The 20,755-nt window shown below is 40.6% G+C and overlaps 1 protein-coding gene across 1 annotated transcript; it reads left to right on the top strand.

Moving 5' to 3' along the window:
* Positions 1 to 4,523: 4,523 nt before the first annotated feature.
* Positions 4,524 to 20,591, top strand: mcts1 (MCTS1 re-initiation and release factor). Its single transcript, XM_069892980.1, has 6 exons — positions 4,524 to 4,678; positions 6,010 to 6,162; positions 9,062 to 9,159; positions 14,400 to 14,533; positions 18,457 to 18,524; positions 19,563 to 20,591. The coding sequence occupies exons 1-6, from the start codon at positions 4,668 to 4,670 to the stop codon at positions 19,642 to 19,644; spliced, it is 546 nt and encodes a 181-aa protein (XP_069749081.1). The 5' UTR covers positions 4,524 to 4,667; the 3' UTR covers positions 19,645 to 20,591.
* Positions 20,592 to 20,755: the final 164 nt, after the last annotated feature.

Genomic DNA, 20,755 nt, shown 5'->3' with positions numbered 1-20,755 from the left:
CTTTACATTTATTGTGGTTTTATTCAGTTCTTCTTGCATTTTATTGCAGTTTTCAATGAGCTTTACATTTATTGTGGTTTTATTCAGTTCTTCTTGCATTTTATTGCTGTTTTCAATGAGCTTTACATTTATTGTGGTTTTATTCAGTTCTTCTTGCATTTTATTGCAGTTTTCAATGAGCTTTACATTTATTGTGGTTTTATTCAGTTCTTGCATTTTATTGCAGTTTTCAATGAGCTTTACATTTTTTTGTGTTTTATTAAGTTCTTATTGTATTTTAATGAGCTTACATGTATTCTTCATTGTTGTTTACTAATTTCTTTGGAATATTGTTCGTTAATGTTTTAAGCCCCCCTGGAATAGGGGCAGCAGAGGTTACAATTCAGCTCCTTTAGAATGTAGACAGGGCATAGATTTAATGTATAGTCATAATGGGATATAAGGGATCCCAATACGGACCAGGGGAATTAAACAGCTTTAGTGGAGTACTCTCGATGTTTTAAGTACTTCTGGAGAAGGGGTAGCAGAGGTTACAGATTGTACTGTTTTACAGGCTAGAGAGGGCATAGAGGCAAGGTATTTAGAATACGGATCAGGGAAACACAGTGGGGATAGGCAGTCACACAGTGAGGCACCTGTGTACACAGACTAACCGCAAAACAAACAATGTACATTTCACACAAAGGGGGAAACTAACAAGCTAACCGCAAAACAAACACAGCCACGAGACACATAATCCCCCACCTGGCTCTCTCTCTCTGATCATCCCTGAAGGGGAACACCTGTTTTCAGGGAGCTGCTGCTCATCTGGTGGTTATATAACGTGGAAAGGAGCGAAGTAGAGTGCAGGGTGTCAAAATCCTCACAAAGGACATGGTGGGACAAAGACAGACAGAATGGTAGTCAGGATTGTACATGTAGCAGAGAGAGAGAGAGAGTTGACACATATGCTAATGTTAGCAGACAAGCTGCAACACACAGTTAAATCACAAGAAACAACCCCCCCCCAGCTTGGTCTCTTTTCATCACCCCATGAAAGGGAGCACCAGTTTCCAACAACGTGAGCTGCTTGACACTTTAATATCAGGCTCCAAACAGCCTTCGGAGATCGGTGGCCCTAGGGTTCGGGGCTGAAGAGGACATCAGATACTAGCCACAATCAAACGGAACCGCCTGACTACTGCTACTCGTTCGCTGCTGAAGGCAGCGTTTCTCATAGACTGCGACTCGTTCGCTGCTGAAGGCAGCGTTTCTCATAGACTGCGACTCGTTCGCTGCTGAAGGCAGCGCTTCTCATAGACTGCGACTCGTTCGCTGCTGAAGGCAGCGCTTCTCATAGACTGCGACTCGTTCGCTGCTGAAGGCAGCGCTTCTCACAGACTTCGTCGGGACAACACTTACAAAGGTCGTGTGCTTCAAAGACACTGCTTCAATATTTCAACGTATGGGATGGACTAGACTTTTTACTGAGAACTGGAGCCTGATACTCCAAACCCTAATAAGCAGCTGGACTCACTCCCCTGACCTTCATGGTGCTCCCCTACCTAAAGACTTTACACAGACATTACAATTCGGTTATTGACCAGCTGGGTAAAACTACACCTTACACTTGAAAGATCAGTGTTACTGATCTAAAAGAAAAGTGAGGAAGGGGGGGGGGATCAGTCACACTGACACTAGTAACCAAAGATCAGTAACACTGATCATGGTGAAAGATCAGTATTACTGATCTAAAAGAAAAGTGAGGATTGTGAGAGATGGGAAAATTGACCTAAAATTATGAACATGGAAGAAACTAAAGTTCATCAGTAAAATGGCTGAAACCAGTTCAAACAGGATAAGTTTGGGGCTTAGGATGCAGGAAAGCAGAGTCAGCACGATTAACATAAGAATCTTCTATCCTTTGTGACAAGACCATAGGACTAAGATAAGGAATGGTAAGGTACAATAGAATGTAGGAAGTTGAGGTAGTCTGGATCAGATAAGGGTCTCCTAGCCCTGGACAGAAGTACCAAGTCATACATTTCTAATTAGCTAACCATACACAGATTTATACATATGAAATTAGCCAACCCTAGATAGAATGAGTCAACTCTGCATATCAAGAGACTGTAGCCCAGAGAATCAGGAAGGTGTGAATAAGGACAATGACATGAAGGGACACCAACAGGATACCCCCCCTGGTCCTCCAAGTGTACTGAAACTGCACGTAGGCAGGAAGAATTACCTATGCCAAACCCATCCAGGGGGCAGAAGAATGTAAGGGGGAGGGCATTCTGATACTGAAATTGACTGTATAAAAGTTGGGTGAGCCCCAGTATGTGTGTGTATTCCCAGGGTAAGGGGAAGCACCCAACTTTGCACTGTTGTAGTAATAAATGTTCTTTGTTCTCAATTTTTGTCTCGAGCAATTTCTTTAAAGGTACTTTAATTCCTAACATTAAGAAAGCAGCCTTTAACCCCAAGGACCCCCACCATCCAGGACATGCCCTCTTCACTCTGCTACCATTGGAAAAAAGGTCCAGGAGCCTGAAGACAAGTACACAACAGCACAAGGACAGCTTCTTCCTCTCTGCCATCAGATTTCTGACTGAACAATGACCCACAGATACTACTTAACTTTTTCATTTTCTTATACTATTTTTATTTATTTTGAAATATGGTTTATGGAAATATTTGTACTCTGATTCTGCAGCAAAACAACAAATTTTGTGCATGTTCATGACAATAAATTCTGATTCTGAGTATAGAGTTGCAATGGAAAATAGGATAACTTAGAGCAAAGCAAAGACAGCATGGAAACACTGTTGTAGGGTTCATTGGCTGGGGAAAGAAACAGTCTTTAAAACTGCTGGTCTCATCTTGAGCCTTCTTCCCCAATGGGAAAAGGGAGAAGAGGATGTGCCCAGGGATTGATGGGTCCTTCAGTTTGTTGGCTGCCTTTCCAAGCCAACAGGAGATGTAGATGATGCTCATGGAAGTGAGGGAAGTTTTGTATTTAATTTATTACCGGGGTCAGCCCTGTACTCTCATTCTCCACTGATATGAGTATTATGAACTGAGATTTCCAATCTTTTTTGCAACATCTTAATTTGTTGATCCACCTGCAAAGATTTGTTTCTCTCTGTTCCTTCTTAATCTTTAAATTGTTTTTTTTTGAAGTGGAATATTATTCCTTCTGGCTCTCCTCATGTTCCACTTAAATTTCATGAATCATGTATCCACCATATTAATTGACATATGTACTTCCTCCCAAAGTTTATACCATTCTACCAAGATTAATGTTGTATGCAAGCTGTTATTTTGTACTGTGTATGTCAGCCCAGGCCATTAATGGATTAAAACAAAGTAGAGGATTGAAAGACAAACCCAAGATCTGAGTCCTAAAATCAATCATTCACCATTACTCTGCAAAATTCATTTCTCAAACATTATTGATTGAATCCCAATCTTTCAAATATGCTGTTGTTTCTATGTTGAGGAACTTGGTCAAACACCTGGTAAAAGTCCAAATACACACTTCATTGCATCATCAAAGAATTTTAGGCACAATTTACCTTAACAAATCCATGTTGGATTTTATATGACCTGAAATCTCCAACTAAATCTTTTATTTTGGACCTTGTCCCAAAATTCATTTCCTATTAAATTCATTCCTTCTTTCAGACAATCTGACAAGACCTTTCACAACCTTGGTGTCATAATTGACACTGATTTGAGTTTTGGACTCTGATCTTCTCCTTCAAACAGATGTTCTGACATTGGTAAGAGACTGTTTGAAGGAGATCTTGTTAACTTGGTCTTTCAGATTAGTTCTTGGGTGGCTATCTACAGTCAACTCAATGTAATGGGTCCAAGTTCATGTCTGGCGTGACTTCACCCTGTAAAGAACTCCAGTGCAATTGTTTTTGGTTAAAGGGTAAATCCGGATTCAGATTTATAAGAACACAGCCCTGTGCTGCTCCAGTACCGCAAAAATTAGTGGAGAGAACCGAGGACATCACAGGCAAAACCCTCAGAACATTTACAGGGAACGCTGCCGTTGGAGAGCAGCCTCAATCATCAAGGATCTACACCACCAGGCACACACGCTCTGTGCTCAGCAAAGAAAGAGGTCGAGGTGGCCACAAGACACAACGGGTTCAGGAACAGCACCACCAGCAACAAACACAATCAGGGACTCATTTAAGGGCTTTCACTTTTGCACTTTATCGATTTTCTCTCTCTCTCTCTCTGCACGGCAGTCAATATATTTACATTATGTGTTCACACGTGTACATTGGGGGTTTTTTTTGCGCAACCAATTCTGCTTTACCTGCAGGGATAAAAGAATCTCGGGGTGCTCTGTGATGTGGGGGGGGGGGGGGGGCTCTGATAATCTATTTCGAAGCGAAATTATGCCATTCAATCCCTCCACCTCGTCTGGCAAAGGGGCGAGCTCGCGCGGCGACGGAGGAGTGTAACAATCCATTGTCCAATCGGGAGGAAGATCGGCTGCACGTGGCCCGGAGCGGGGCGGGCGGGGCGGGGGCTGCGCCTCCGAGCGGCCCGTTTCGGCCATTGGAATGACGATTCACTTTACCGCAACGGCTGCGACCTGCCGTAAGACTTGACATTTCCTGTCGGGCCCTCGTGGAGAGTCGGCACGTTTTTGCAGCAGCCGCAGAATGTTTAAGAAGTGGGTATCTTCCTTTCGCCTTTTTGTTTTGGTGTCGTCCCCCCCCTCCCCCCTTTCCGGCGACGGATGCGCAGATTCTCCAAGGTTGTTCCACTGATCTGTGAAGGTTGTGACAGCGGGGATTTGGCATTTGCGGTGTTCATTGTGGGAACCGGCCCCATTGGTCGATCTGCCAGCCCCTGGGTTGTTACCGGCTCGAGTTGCGGGCGGGTTAGTTGTTTCTAATTCAAGGAAACCCCATCTCTCTCTCTCCCCCCGAATCGTTAAAGGGACCGTGAAGATGGAGCGGGTGGGAATGAATAACCGTCGGGGAAACACGGCCCCGAAACGCTTTATCTTGGTGACATCGAGGGCGCTGCGTGGCTGGGCTGGGTTTTATTTTTGGTGTGAACTGCAATCGCGGTTCTTGTCTGACCCATCGAGAGGATGGACTGCGTTAACTCGAGGGCACACCTGAGCCGTGCAAGTCTTGACCAGTCCCGCCACCCCCGTCCCGTCCCGTTCCCCCCCCCCCCCCGTCCCGTCCCGTTCCCCCCCCCCCCCCCCGTCCCGTCCCGTCCCGTTTCGTCCCCGACCCCGCACCCGCACCACCAGTAGCTGACGCTAATCGGTAGCGTTCTGTTCCAAATGAACATGAGCGTCGTGCGGATAGAAACATAGAAGATAGGAGCAGGAGTAGGTCATTCGAGCCTGCTCCGCCATTCAACGAGATCATGGCTGATCTAAAGTTCAGTACCCCGTCCCCGCCTTCTCTCCGTAACCTTTAATACCCTTATACTGAAGAAATAGATCTAATTCCCTCTTCAATAGATTTAATGAACCTGCCTGAGTCAGTAATTAGAACCACTATTTCAATTCTTACAACACTGATCGTACATATCCTCTGATGTTACATATCTGTACTAATGATCGAGGAAGAGAAGAAGTTTACGGCACTGAAAGAAAAACATTCAACCTATTATAGCTCAGGAGTTCCTCAGACTCGGACAGGGTTACTTTTACAGCAGTTCAGAAAGGATTGCCAAGAGTACCTGCTGCTGGACACGAAGGTGCTGGGGAAACTCAGCATCCCTGCTGCCGAGTTTTGCCTGTGCATACAGACAGCATTGGGCTCGAAAGTGGGGCCTCTCATGACAACTCGCCAGCTGGCTCATGAAACCAATTTAGTGAAACCATTTTTGGTTATGGAACATGAGAAAGGTTTAGCATCCTGGATGCTAAAAAAAATGCATATGTCGTGTCCAAAGAATTGCATTTGCTTGGAGAAATCAATTGGTTTCTAATCAACAGTGCTGAAAATGATCCATGTGTTTTCTTTTGTACATTATTAGATTTGATGAAAAGGAAAATGTTTCAAACTGCATCCAGCTGAAAACATCTGTTATTAAAGGCATTAAGAATCAGCTGGTGGATCAATTCCCGACAATTGAGCCATGGTTGAACCAAATCATGCCAAAGAAGGACCCCGTAAAGATAGTAAAATGGTATAATTTTTCTTTTTTTTAATTTTAAATGCAGTTACATTAAGTTGTGTTTTTTTTCATTTATCTTATGCCTTTTCTGCTTAAGTGTTTGGTGTTGTATCTACTTGCAGTCAATTTTTAAAAAAATTCTTTGCATTATAAAAGATCATTTGATTCATTGAGTATGGTTTAAATAAAATTAATTTAAATTTAGACCCTTTTGGACCTCGAGTCCATGCAGCCCAATTACACCCAATTAACCTACAATCTTGAATGGTGGGAGGAAAACAGAACAGTCAGAGGAAACGCATGCAGACACGGGGAGAACATACAGACTCCTTACAGATTGGGCTGGGTTTGAACCTGAGTTGCTGACGTTGTAACAGCATTACACTAACTGCTATGCTAACCGTATAGGAACTGCTCTGCCCAAGACCGCAAGAAACTGCTGAGGGTTGTGAACATGGCTCAGGCCATCTCTCGTTCTCTCCTCCCTTCCATCAACTCCATTTATAACTCTTACTACCTTGGAGAAACAGCAGCATATTAAAAGACTCATCCCATCTTAGCTACACCCCCTTCACCCATTCCTGTCAGGAATAAGATTCAAGAACAGTTTCTTTCCCTTTATAATCTATTGTGAATGAAACACAAAATAGTAAAATTATTTTGCCTTTGCTCAACCAATTGCTATGTAAATCTGCATTTTATACTGTGTCTTAGTTGTTGTACTATGTATAACATGTCTGCTCACAAAACAACTTCTATCACTGCATTTGGAACATGTGACAATAAACAAACATTTTGGGATGTGCAAGGAAACCAGAGTGCCAGGCGATCAGAATGAGAATGTGCAAATTCCACACAGAGGGCACAATCACTCCTAGGTTACTGAAGTAACACTAACTGCTGTGACTTTGTATTGGCCCCTGTTATTTGGCCAATATTTTAGCAAAACCCACCGAGAACTTCAGTCGATGCTCTTTAAGTAGTAATGCATTATTTGTCTCTGTCTCCATTTGCAATATTCATTCAATAATTAATAGAAGGAGGCTCAAAGAGCTAAATGTTCTTATTTATTCTTTGAGGTAAATAATTATTTTGTTTAATTAAATGGATTAGATGTCATCTGGCAAAACATGCCATGTGAAAAGGCTCCCATGTGAAAAGGCTCCCATGTTTGACTCTAGCTTTGTTGCTCTTGGTCAAGACAAACATTTGGATGCTGCAGTTTATTTCTAATTCTGAACAAGGAAAAGGGAAAATCAGTTGATTGGAAAGTATTTGCATGTAGAATTAGTGGAACAGAACTCTGTCCTATCTGCCTGAACATATTATTCATGGTCAGTTGGATCATATGATTCTAATGCAAAATGTTCTATTTATTAATGTCTTTCCATCTGATGAGCATAACTTTGGTGAAATGTTTGTGCTTGTACTTGAAAGCTCTCAATGATCATGTATCTATCCCAGTGAGAGATGGTGCTGCAAGGCAAAGGAAAAATCCTTCCTGATTTATCAAACAAACTTTTTCAAGGTTAAGGTCTTCGTTACACATTATTTCCACCTTGATGATAAAAATAAAATGTGAGGATTGGTTTCTCTGTGTAGTTGAATTGTTTATCACACATAGAGTGAAAAGCTTTGTTTTGTGTTCTATCCAGGCAAGTCAAGAGGTACAAGAATAAAAATGAGTTCAGGGAATGATGTGAAACAGGAAAGTACAGTTAAGTAGTGCTTTTACTCATGTGAGGGAGATTCAAGAGTCTAATAACAGTAGGAAAGAAACTGTATTTGAATCTGGATGTATATATTTTCAAACTCTTGTACCTTCTGCCTGAAGGGAAGAGGAGGGTAGAAGAATTTGCATGAAAGCCTGTGCTGGGTTCACAATTCTCTGCAGTTTGATGCCATCTTGGACTAAACAGGTCCCATAACAAGCTGTAATGTATCTGGGCAGGATTCTTCTTGTGGTGCATCTATAAACCATTGTTAGGGGATTTGGGGGACATGCTGAATTTCCATAGGTTTCTGAAAAAGTGGTGGGATTAGTATGGTTTCTTGGCTGTAATATCAACATGGATCAATGACAAAGGTTACTGGTAATGTTTAAGAATCATCATTTATCTTAACAATGTTGAACTAAATTATCCAAGTAGCAACATATGAAAGTTTTAATTTAATTTGTAATGCTCAGTTCCATGGGTCTTTTGTTTGATATTTTCTTTCATAATCTAGGCTGCTATTTTGTTATGCAGTGATATTGGAACATTGAATTTGTTAAAGATGAAGCTGAGATTTTGCAATGGACTCCTAACCATCTAGTAGCCAGTATTCACGATCCCACAACTATATCTTTTGATGACCAGAAAAGTACTCTGACAAACATTCTTCCTTCTCAACAACAAAAAAAAATCATGTTTAACTGGCTGTTTGACTCACTATTTGGACAGCACAGTTGGTATAATAGTTATCACAACGCTATTACAGCACCACCCGAGTTGAAATCTGGCACTGGCTGTAAGGGGTTCGTATGTTCTCCCGTGTCTGCATGGATATTCCCCAGTTGCTCCAGTTTCCTCCCATTGTTCAAAACCTATGTAGTTGTAGGTTCATTTGCCTGAAATTGGGCGGCATTGGTTTAAGTGGCCAGAATTGGTTTCTATCATGCTGAAAATAAATTTTACATTTAAACTAAAACATTTAAAAATGTGTATTTGTTGTTAATGTAGGAAACCAATTGTTGGGAAAAATCTGTCCTAAATATCAGAGTTAAGTACATGAAACAATTTTTGGCTGCTATTTTCTGAAGGAAACGTATGGTGCATAAATCACTGCACTCGGCAAGACAATGTAAATGTCCTGGAGATATTTTTTTCAATATGATAATCTTGCATTTCAATTTCCTTTCTGCTTGAAGCCATGAACATGTAGAGATCCTGACGGTTAATGGAGAATTGCTGTTCTTTAGACAGAGGGAAGGACCATTCTACCCCACCTTGCGATTACTTCACAAATGTAGGTTGATTGTGTTTTTAGAGGACTGATAAGGTCATTAATAATTACTGAATGGATATTATGCTGTTTCTCATTTTGAGTTAGTTATATTTAAATGCTACATCCCAAAGGATAGAGTGGAGAATGGATCATTGCTACTTGTAGTTAACAGGCTATTTCAATCCATGAGCCCATCCTGCCCAATTACATCCAATTAACCTAAACTCCCGGTACATTTCAAATAGTGGGAGGAAACTGGACCTCGTGGGGAAAATCCACCCAGACAGGGGAGAATATACAAACTCCTTACAGCCAGTGCGAGATTCAAACCCCGGTCCTGATCGCTGGCGCTGTAACAGCATGGTGCCAACCGCTACGCTAACAGTGCCGCCCACAATATGCAGATTCCTAAACAGTATAGTATGAAAGAAATTTAATCTACTCCCCTGGGACTTCTGATGTATTTAACATTAGTAAGCACACAAAAATGCTGGACCAACTCAGCAGATCTCCTACCATCATCAGAGGTAAAGATCTATAACCAACTTTATTTTACACCAAAAATTGACTTTACTTACAAAAGGAAAGCTGTTGAAAGTCTCATCTCACTTTTATTTTTGTATCCATACATTTCCATTCTTGTACATTGTTACATTCATTTCTATGAACACCATTACCATTACTGTGACTTCTTGTGTTATTCTCCTTTGTTGATTGAGGGCCTTCCTCTCAGTCTCCACACCGCAATGCCCGGTAATGGAATGACTCTAGACTGTGGTCCTTCCTACAGCGCCCTCGGGTTGGCTGCACCAAACCTCAGTGTCTCTATCAGCACATACTCCTGTAGCCTGGAGTGTGCCAGTTTGTTTTTTTGCAGACCAAAGTGCGTCTTTCATTGAGTCGATGGTCTTCCAGCAGTTATTGCATGTCTGTCTCTCTGTCCATACAAAGAGGCTTCTCATGCTGCTGCTGGGGATGAACCATGACAAGGGCCCTTGCATCTGCATCCTTCTCCATGCATTCTGTAAAGAGGTGGGCAACTATCTCCACCCCACCACAGTCCATCTTAGCTACAAAGTGAATTGTGATGATGTTCCAGTTGTATAGGAAGGATCTGACTGGGAGGGCTCCTCTCACACCAGCCAAGCCAAGTTCTGGAGCTTGTTTGTGAGCACTGGTGATGAAGCATTTTGCCAGATGATTTGGACATTTTGCTCTAGACCACTCTATTGTGTGTTCATACCAGCAGGATTTGGTATGACCTGCAGAAAGCTATCTCCCTGGCAAAGTGGAGATTTTGGATGAAAATGGAAACGAGGGACATCCAACAGCTGTGGCAGGGACAAAATGTAACAAACCTGTTACAAAACCAAATCTGGTAAAGTAGCAGATGGCAAAGCTTTTCTCCCAGAGGAACTCAATGCCTTCTACGCCTGATTTGATGACAGTAACAGCAAAGAACCACCCCACCGCACTCCCATGTCCCCTGATGATCCCATCCTGTCCATATCTGAGGATGGTGTGTGTGCTACCTTCAGGAGAGTGAATTCGAGGAAAGCATCCGGCCTGGATGGAGTACCTGGCCGAGTATTAAAATCTGTGCTGACCAACTTACAGATATCTTCAATATCTCATTCCCACAGGGTATGGTACCCAACTGTTTCAAAAAGGCTTCAATCATACCAGTGCCCTAGTAACCTGCCTTAAATGACTATCGACCAGTAGCACTTGCGTCAACAGTAATTATGTTTTGAAAGGTTGGTGATGAAGCAGATCAGCTCCTGTCTGAGCAGTTACATGGATACATTCCAGTTTGCCTATAATAGTAACATCTCTATGGTGGATGCCATCTCACTGGCTCTACACAAAGCCCTGGAACACCTGAACAGCAAAGATGCATAAATCAGGATGCTCTTTCTTGACTCCAGTTCAGCATTTAACACCTCATCCCATCAAAACTGATCAACAAATTCCAAGACCTGGGAGTTAACATCCCACCGTGGATTATGGATTTCTTCACCTCCAGACCACAATCAGTATAGATTGGCAAGAACATCTCCTCCACAATCTCCATCAATACCAGAGCACCACAGGGCTGTGTTCTTAGTTCCCCTGCTCTACTCACTTTACATCTCAGGCTATGTGGTTTGGTGCGATATTAATGCCATCTATAAATTTGCTGACAATGCCACAGTAGTGGGTATGAATCAGCATACAGGGTGGAGATTGAAAACTTAGGCTGAATGGTGCACCAACAGCCACCAAACTAAAGAGCTGATGTTGACTTCAGGAAAGGAAGGCCAGAGATCATGAGCAAATTTTAAGTTCTTGGGAGTCACTATCTCAGAGGATCTTTCCTGGACCAAACACTCCAATGGCATCGTGAAGAAAGTTGATCAGCACCTCTACTTCAGGAGTTTGCAGAGGTTTGGTATGGCACCAGAAAACCTGACAAATTTCTAGAGTTGTGGTGGAAAGCGAGCTGAACAGATTCAGGAACAGCTGCTACCCCTACACCATCAGACTCCTGATCGACAAACTCAATCCAAGACTCATTTAAGGACTCTTACTTGTGTGTACTTTATTGATTTTCTTTTGTTCTACAGTAGTGTGTTTACATTTGTTATGTTTACACTGTGTAGTTTATTTTTGGACTACCATTTAGTGGTAAATCTGCCATGCCCACAGGAAAAAGAATCTCAAGGTTGTATGTGATGTTGTGTATGTACTCTGACAATAAATCAGAAATCTGAATCATCATCTGTTAGTGTTTGCAGGATGTACCATGCTGACCACTGCCTGATGGCCTTGTGTCAGAAGTATCTGGAAACATTTTACCATGAAGGATAGGTGGTGTGACAAAGCCCAGCTGACTGGGACATTGCATGGCAACAGGGCCAAACCCATCCTTTGCCACACCTGGGATAGGTAGAACCTTGGGACTCAATGCCCTCATACTTTGGTTTCACATACAGCCTGATGCAACCACGTAGGAAAGTGGTTATCAGGATGAGCACTACGTTTGGTGTACCCTTGCCCCTGTGTCTGCCAACTTTTACATGGTGACCATTTTTGGACCCTTTCCATCTTGGATCCCCATAGAAACCAGAAGACTGTAGTGGTGACTGCCAGGGCAGAGGTGTGGGGGATGGGTCACACCTGCACCACACATAGCAGTACCGAGAGCACCTCATTTCTTCCCTGTATTTGAGAGGGAGCACCGTGCCCAGAGATCCAATTTCTGGCAGACCTTTGGAATAGCATTCTGACCAATTTTTGTTGCACACCTTGCCCCTTCCAAACCAGATCCTTTACACCTCTGTGAATGCAGGAAAGGAGGCAGGGAAAGAAGAGAGAGTTGGAGGAAAGGAGAATAGGAAGAGACTGGGGGGGAGGGGAAGCCAAAGAAAACCAGGGGTCATTGTTAATGCCACCTGGTTGGAGGATGCCCTAATGGAAAATGAGGTGTTGCTCCTCCAATTTACATGTGGTCTCAGTCTGCCCTGGTCTCCTCTGTACCCACACACAAGGTCAGGATTCCCCTTGTTCTCCCCTACAAACGTCATCAAACCTATCATCCACTGCCATTTCTGCCACCTACCATGAGATCCCACCACCAGACACTTCCTCCCCTCTCACCTGCCGTAGGGATCAATCCTTCCCTTCAATCGTCCCCTTGGCACCTATCCCTCTAACTACAGGAAATGCCTCACCACCACTCAGAACCCCAGTCTTTCCAAGTAAAGCAACACTTGTGAATCTGCAGAAGTCGTCTCCTGCAACCCATGTTCCTGTTGTCGTCTTCTTTACATTGGATGTAGACTGGAAGATTGCCTTGCTGAGGAACTTTGCCCTGTATGCTGCAATAAATAGAATTCCTCTGCTTGCCACATTCTTAAATATAGCAAAAGACTGACTGGGAAGGAATTTTAAAGTAAATTTCATCTTCCTTTCAGGATTTCTTTCCTGGGTACTAATGATAACTGTCTCCATATACCCCCCTTCTGGAGATGACTATTTTGCTGGTCATAAATCCTCCAGGCAAATGATTGTTCCATACGGTAGCAATCCACGACTTCACGGAGAGAGTCAGATCTATGAAATATTCCAAGGGCTGCTCACAAAAACATATTTCATGTTAATCGTCAAACCAGATTCTCATAATTTTAGTTCGAAGAACCAAGGGCCACCATTCTCACTGGTCCACTCATTGCTTCATTCACTTGCCCTCACTGCTTCACCAACTACATATTTGGTGCACCTTTCTGTCTTGCCATTACTGTGCAATGGTAGATACATCCTCAATAAATAAGGGAGTAAAAATGTGTGGTAGGAATGTTGAGTTGAGTTTGTAATCAAATTAACCATCTGAAAGGTGGAGCAGGCTGAAAGGACTGACTGATCCACTGCAGCTTGTATAAACATATACGAAGGGAGCATAGCAGTAAAATGGGATGAGCTAGAAACAGACGCAGATCTCCTTTCATGTCAAGATAGTTTTACCAGATTCCTGGGGAGAGACCAGACCAATAAAATTAGCTTCTGTTTGGAAAATAGGGATTATTTATTCTGATGAAAAGCTCAGTTGGTTTGTATGGAGAAAAGATTCTGGTTCTTTGGCATATTGTTTACATCATGTAAACAACTTTTGCATTATTTGAACAGTCAGAAAAGATTTGAGTTTTGCATCTCATTTTGTGCATAAAACCAATACAACAAAGCTCTGTGTACTACAGTAGAAGGTTAGCCAAGGCCCAAGATGGCCTGTTTTGAGGTTTGAACACAAAACTTTCTCACCAAAGTTAAGGAGTTCTACCACAATCCAAATGGGTTGGTGTAAAAACATCTTTTCATTACATCTCAACAGTCTCATCCCATTACCTCTCATTGTACACATTAAAGCATCAAACAAATGGGAGATCATGATTGATGACTTAATAGGACTTGTTCCTTTTAATACTAGATAGGATATGAGCTATGTTGCCATTTTACTCCTGTCTAAACAATGATGAAATGAGTCAGATTGAGGTCAAGAGTCAAAATGGTTAGAGGAGGATGAGACAGAATTGAAGAGTAGTTGTCTTAAGTTTGGTACAATGAAAATTATTTTTGCTGATTTCTTAATGAAGTTACTGAAGGCCATTTGGCTGGATTATACTTTAACTGTAAGTTATACAAGACTTGAATCGTGTATTTTGTGATAAATAGAGGCTGTCATGTTACTGTTAATTTAATTAATGATCTTTATTTTCTCATTACAGATCCTGTTATCTTGCCACATCAACAGGTGGATAAAGGAGCAATCAAGTTTGTGCTTAGTGGAGCCAATATCATGTGTCCTGGTTTAACATCCCCTGGAGCTAAGCTGTACCCAGCTGACAGTGACACAATTGTTGTATCCTTGTGGTGACTTTCTAATTTACAAGGAACCAAATACAGGTTCTATTTCAAAGACCTATTTGTGAAGCTAAAATGAGTTAATACGAGTTACAAACTGATTAATTTGGCATCACTTGCTATATCTTTTTTTTTTCTTCATTCTGGCTGAACCCCCACCATGACCCTCCTAAAACCATTAACCGTAGGTAGAGAGATCGAGGGCACAGGTATCTTTCCCACATTTGATTTGTGATTGTTATCTCTCAGAAACAGAAGTTCCTTGGCTGGGTTGACCTTATGGTTCGATGAAGTCATGCCCGTGGTATGAGGCTGGAACAAGGGATCACAGTCTTAGAATGACAGACGAGGAGCAAGTTCTTTATTCAATAGTTGTGAATTTTTGGAATTCTCCATAATAGCCGTGGATTCTCATTTGTGGAATATATTGTGGGAGTGTTGTCAAAAGACTTAAATAATTGATAATGTAGGGAAATATGGCATTAAAACTAAGGGCCATAATCCAAGGTTAATTGAAATTTAGCTGAAGGGTTGTTTCCTCTGAAGAGTTGTGGATCATTGGAAATTTTTTATCTTTGGATATTCAGTCATGAAATGTATTGAAGGTTGAGATGTATTTCTGGAAATTGAATAGGATCAGACCAGGAAATTGTATTTGTCAAAGATTAGAGCAGCTGAGGGGTGTATGGTCTACTGCTGCTATTTTTATCTGATTTGTGTGTCATCCTTGATGGTGCATATTGAACTGTTGTTCAATTTGAATGACAGAACTGCTAGATTCTGCCCTCACATAAAGTTGATTCAAGTACCTGTCTAAATGTCTCCTAAATATAATTGTACCTGCTGCCATGACTTACTCTGACAGCTTGTTCCATTTTTCTGAGTACTTCAGTTGAAAGATGACCAATGTTAGAACCATAGAGTTAGATGGCATGGAAATAGGCCCTTCAGTTAACCAAACCATATTAGCTAAATTTCTATTTGAGCTAGCCCCATTTGCCTGTGTATGGTCTGTCTCCCTGAAAACCTTTCCCATACACATACCTGTCTAAATGTCTCTTTAATGCCTCCTTGAATTCCTCTGGCAGCCCGTTTCATGTATTTTGCACTGGGTTTACTTGTTTGTAACTGGAGTGCAAAATGTCGATGCATTTTCTTTCCTTGTCAAACTGTAGACCATTGTGTTTGAACAGTTGACCTGAATATGGTGACATTATCATATTATTAAAAAAATTACAAATTGAGCACACAACGCTAATGTGGAGCTTCACAATTTATAATGTGTTATATTTTCCTAAAAACTGTAGTTACTTCTGAAAAGAACCAAACAAGGTAACGAGGCATTTGGTAATCTTAACCAAAATCTATATTAGTACAAGGAAACAGGTCATGAGCCCACCAAATTACCTAGTAAACACCCATCTGTATTAATCCCATCTTTCAGCACTTGGCCCATAGACTTCTATAACCAGGTGATTCTAAAATTCATCCACCTCTCTCTCAGGCAGTTTTTTTTTTTTGCAAGTACTCACCACTCTGAGTGAAAAAGGACCCCCTCAGATTCCTTCTGAATCTCTTAGTCCTTTTGTTATATCATTGTACTTTAGTTTTATCTACTTCAGATATGGTGGGGAAAAGCCTCCTGCAGTGTACCCTATCTCTACACTTAATGATTTTATGTACCTCGATCATGTTCTCTGGTAACCTTCTCTGTTTTATGGAAAACAGATCTATCCTCTAGTCTTATAACTGAAATGCTTCATCCCAGGCATTCCTGGTGAATCTCCTCTGCATCCACTCCAACGCTGTCACATCTTTTCTGTAGTGCGTAGACCAGACTACATGCAGTCCTTCAGTTGAAGGATGACCAGTGTTGGAGCCCTTTGACTTTACCATTGCAAGTTATCCAAGTTTCTATTTGAGCTTGTCTCATACCTTTCCCACCTGTGTCTAAATGTCTATTAAATGTATTTGTACCTTCCTCTGGCAGTTTGTTCCATACATCCACCACTCTTCAGAAAAAGTGGTCCTTAGTGTTCCCTTTAAATCTCGCCTCTCTCACCTTGAATCCATGCCCTCTTGTTTTAGACTCTCTTACCCTGTGATCATTCAGCTTTTCTATGTAAGTCATGGTTTTATAAATCTCTTAAAGGTCACCCCTCAGCCTACTATGCTTCAGGGGGAAAAACCCCTCATCTTATCCAATGTCTCCTTGTAAACAAGCCCTCAGGTCCTGGTAACATCGTCACTGCATCCTTACTGCACTCTTTCCAACTTAATGACATGGCTGGATGATAAGAACCACACACAATATGGCTGTCTCACCAGCACCTTGTACAGTTGTAGAATGACTATCATTCAATGCCCTGAGAGATAAAGGCACTTGTGTCAAATGCATTCTTCAATATCCTTTTATGAAATGCGTGCATTACATCCCTGCTCTTTTATGCAGTGCTCTGGCTAATGAAGTCCAGTATCATATATGTCTTAACCACATTGCCTACCTGCACTATCACCTTCAAGGATCTTTAAACTTGTATACCAAGGTCCCCTGTTCCTCCATACTCTTTAAGACATGCTTTAGACTCATTGGAACTCTGAAAATATATCTCCTCATATTTATCTGGATTAAACCCCATCTGGCATTTGTCAGCCTATTTCACTCTGCAGTATAAGGATACCCTCTACCCTGTCAGAAATTACATCAATCTTTGTGACATCTGCAAATAGACAGATCATGCTTGTGGAACACCACTGGTTACAGTCACCCAATCACAAAAGCAGTTCTCTACCATCACTCTGTATTCTGTTGCTAACCTAGTTGTGGATCCAATTTACCAACTCTCCTTAGATACCCTGGGCCTTTTGCATTAGTCTCCTATATGTTAACCACATATATGGTAATGCTCTCATCACTGCACTTAGTTATTCATCAAAAAATGTTTTTCAAATTTATTAAACAGGATTTGTCATTAAAAATCTTTATCAGCATTATCCTTTTAGAATTTAGTGGTACTACTAATCTGCAAAGGTGTAATTTCCTTGGTTCTGGTTTCACGCTTGATGATTTTTTTTGTCATCTAAATTGGACAGCCACAGTGCTGGATAAAGCAAACTAAGTACCAAGAAATGTAAATGCTGAGGTTGGTGGGGGTGAGAGGTGGAAAAGGTGCCTTCGGGTGTAATCAAAGTGTATGAGATGCTTAAAACAGACATTTCTGAGGGCAAAGTGGGTGCATGAAATATCATTGCAGGGCAATATTAAAAACTGTTCCAAAGAATTTTTAAGCTAATATAAGATGTGTAGGGGTATATTAGGGACTAAAAGTGAAACACACAAGTCTCTCGAAGCTGTAATTGTAGTCAAAACATAAATTGGGAGGAACCCATCCAGTCTCCATGGCCATAGCAGGTAAAAATATATGACTGACATTTTGGGCCTGAGCTCTTCTTCAACGTATCAGGTAATTGGAGTCTAAAGTGGCAACCAGTATTCATGAAGGTGCAAGGTATAGGAATTGGAGAATTCTGGAAGGTGATAATGAAATTCAAAGACTCATTATCATTGAAAAAGAGGAGGTATTAACTATCTTACCAGGCTTTAATTTCCAGCGCCTGAAGAAATGGATAGGAGTCTGCCACAAGAGGAGTTTGGTTGGAACCCTGATCTTTGTTGGCCATGGGTAAGGGAGGAGGTGAATGAGGAACAACAAATGTCCTATTATTCAAGAAGTGCAGTAGGGATAAGACAGGTAATTCTAGGCCTGTGTAGCTAATGACATCAGTGTGGTCATGTAATTTGGAACGCCATCACTGTGAAAATAATGGAAAATTCAGTTTTCTATTTGAAAATAATGTTTTTAGACCTTGTCTATGATTCTTTTCATCTTTGCTTTACTTTCTTAACTCAAAATTCTAAAGGCTATTATGGCAGAAGGTAAACAACATGCCCTTTCAGTGGGAGTCATGAAGATGTCAACAGATAAAATGTAAATATATCTCTTTGTAATGTATATGTTGAACGGTCTTGTGGGTAGGGAGGGGGGTGGGAAGGAGGGAGGGGGAAAAAAGGGGAGAAAATGACACTGTATATTCAAGAGGGAAATGTTTGTGTGTATTTTGGTTAATATGGTTCATAGTGTGAAAATTTAAAAATTAAAAAAAAATTGCACTTAACATGACAATAGCACTTTGAGGCTTAAGGTTATGAATTTGATGCATGGTGTAGAGTACCCTGTAGTAACATGAATTGAGATGTTCATTTGAAGGGGGGAAAAAGGCTCTGCACAATGTAGCTCAACTTAATTATTTGATAATATGTTGTTTTCAACTGAAGAAGCAAAGAGTGTAATATTGATTATTAAAGGATACCTGGCATACTCACCCTTGGGTATCACCAGTGACCTTTCTATAATATAGGATATTGGCTTGCCTCAGTTATTGCACCTTTGACAATAAATCATTGTGTGTAATGTCTTAAGTCATTTGGATATAAGGAAATGCTTATACATGCAGTAATCATTTAAACAATTTGATATATCAAAAGGTTGCATTAGTTTTGAGAATTCTTCCATCATTTGATGGTTGTTGTAGTGGTTAGTGTAATGCCTTTAGAATGCCAGTGATCAGGACTGGGGTTTGAATCCCGTGCTGTCTGCAAGGAGTTGGTATGTTCTCCCTGTGTCTGTGTGGGTTTTCCCTTGGGGGCTCTGGTTTCCTCCCACTGTTCAAAATGTTCTGGGGGTGGGGGTCGTAGGTTAATTGGGTGTAAATTGGGCGACACAGATTTGTGGGCTGTATGTTTAAATTAAAAAAATCTTTTCACAATAGCTTTTTGATTGACTTGATGATAAACATGTCACTGAAATGTTTTTTGATCTCAGTCATGGTATTGTATTTTTTAATTCCAATAATTAACAGAATGAAGTAGATATGAAATTTGTATTTATTTAAAATGACTTTTTTCAAAAGTAGTTTGAATAACTATTTATGTGCAGTCAAATCTTTTGCTCCTTTTTTCTATGCAGTGAACAAGTGAACAAAGGTATTGGAATTGAGAACATGCATTACTTAAATGATGGTCTCTGGCACATGAAGACATACAAATAACAAGGAAATTCAATATTAATCTCCAAGGGAGAAATGCACAGACACCATCAAGATACGAAGACATTTTGAACATTGAATTTTAAATAATGTATTTTTGATTTCCCTAAACCTGATGTTACAGAGAAAAATGATTTTATGTTCATCTGATGGCATTTTCTCTTAGTTTAAATCTGTCTAAACTAGGAAAGGAGTTGTAACCACTTCAGGGCATGGTGAAAAAGTTCTTCTGACATGCATTATTTGACAACAACCTGACTTCAGTTGTGAAGTCAAATCAATGCACATGTCATTAGCGTATGAAGTAGACATAAAATTATGAATGCATGTTTAAAATTTCTAAATGTTTATTAAATTAATACTCAAGATATAATTTTTAAAAGTTGTGGGTCTTTTAATTCCATCTTTGGAAGAGATTTCTTTTTGACTTCATTTAGGAATTCTCTCATGCTCTCTAATTTCACCTCACTATTGGGGAAAACCAGTGAATTTCAGTAGCCTGGGAATTGAAAGATTTAAACCTTGTAAAGATTTATTGAAACCAGGTAGATGATAATTTTGGGTTGGAGGATGGATGATAAAGCTTGGTTTAGATCTGTGATATGAACTCAGTTGCAGATTTATTAAATTAACAAATGGACAATATTGGTAAATGAACAGCAGCTTTATTTTTTTAATTAACTTGTAACCCTGCGAGGATTCAAAAATAATGATAAAGTAGTTGGAAATTAAAAATGTAGCTGGAAGTTATTTCAATCGAATCATCCAGCAATCCGGTTTCTATGCCAATAATTTATTCCATATTTTCTTTGTTCTGATTTTGTTAAAAGCTTCCCTCATCTTTTTTCACTTCATCGGAGAAACAAGCATTTAAAATATTAATGTCTCTATTTGCTGTATTGACCAGTGTTCACTTTATTTTTATTTCATTAAATTTGGATTGCAATATTCACACTTTATTCAAGTTATTGTGCAGCACCTAGTCCAGGGCTTGCTAATTAGTTGTTAATCACATTAAATAACATGAATCTGAAAATTGTGACAGCTCTCCTTTACATCTTGCAAATTGAGGTAAACAAGGAAATCTGTAGAGCCCAAGTCCTTCAAAATTAGG

This window comes from Narcine bancroftii, chromosome 8, assembly GCF_036971445.1.
Source record: "Narcine bancroftii isolate sNarBan1 chromosome 8, sNarBan1.hap1, whole genome shotgun sequence".
In the NCBI taxonomy this organism is placed as follows: Eukaryota; Metazoa; Chordata; class Chondrichthyes; order Torpediniformes; family Narcinidae; genus Narcine; species Narcine bancroftii.
Note: the sequence above shows the minus strand (reverse complement) of the source record. Positions and strands in the feature narration are given on the sequence as shown.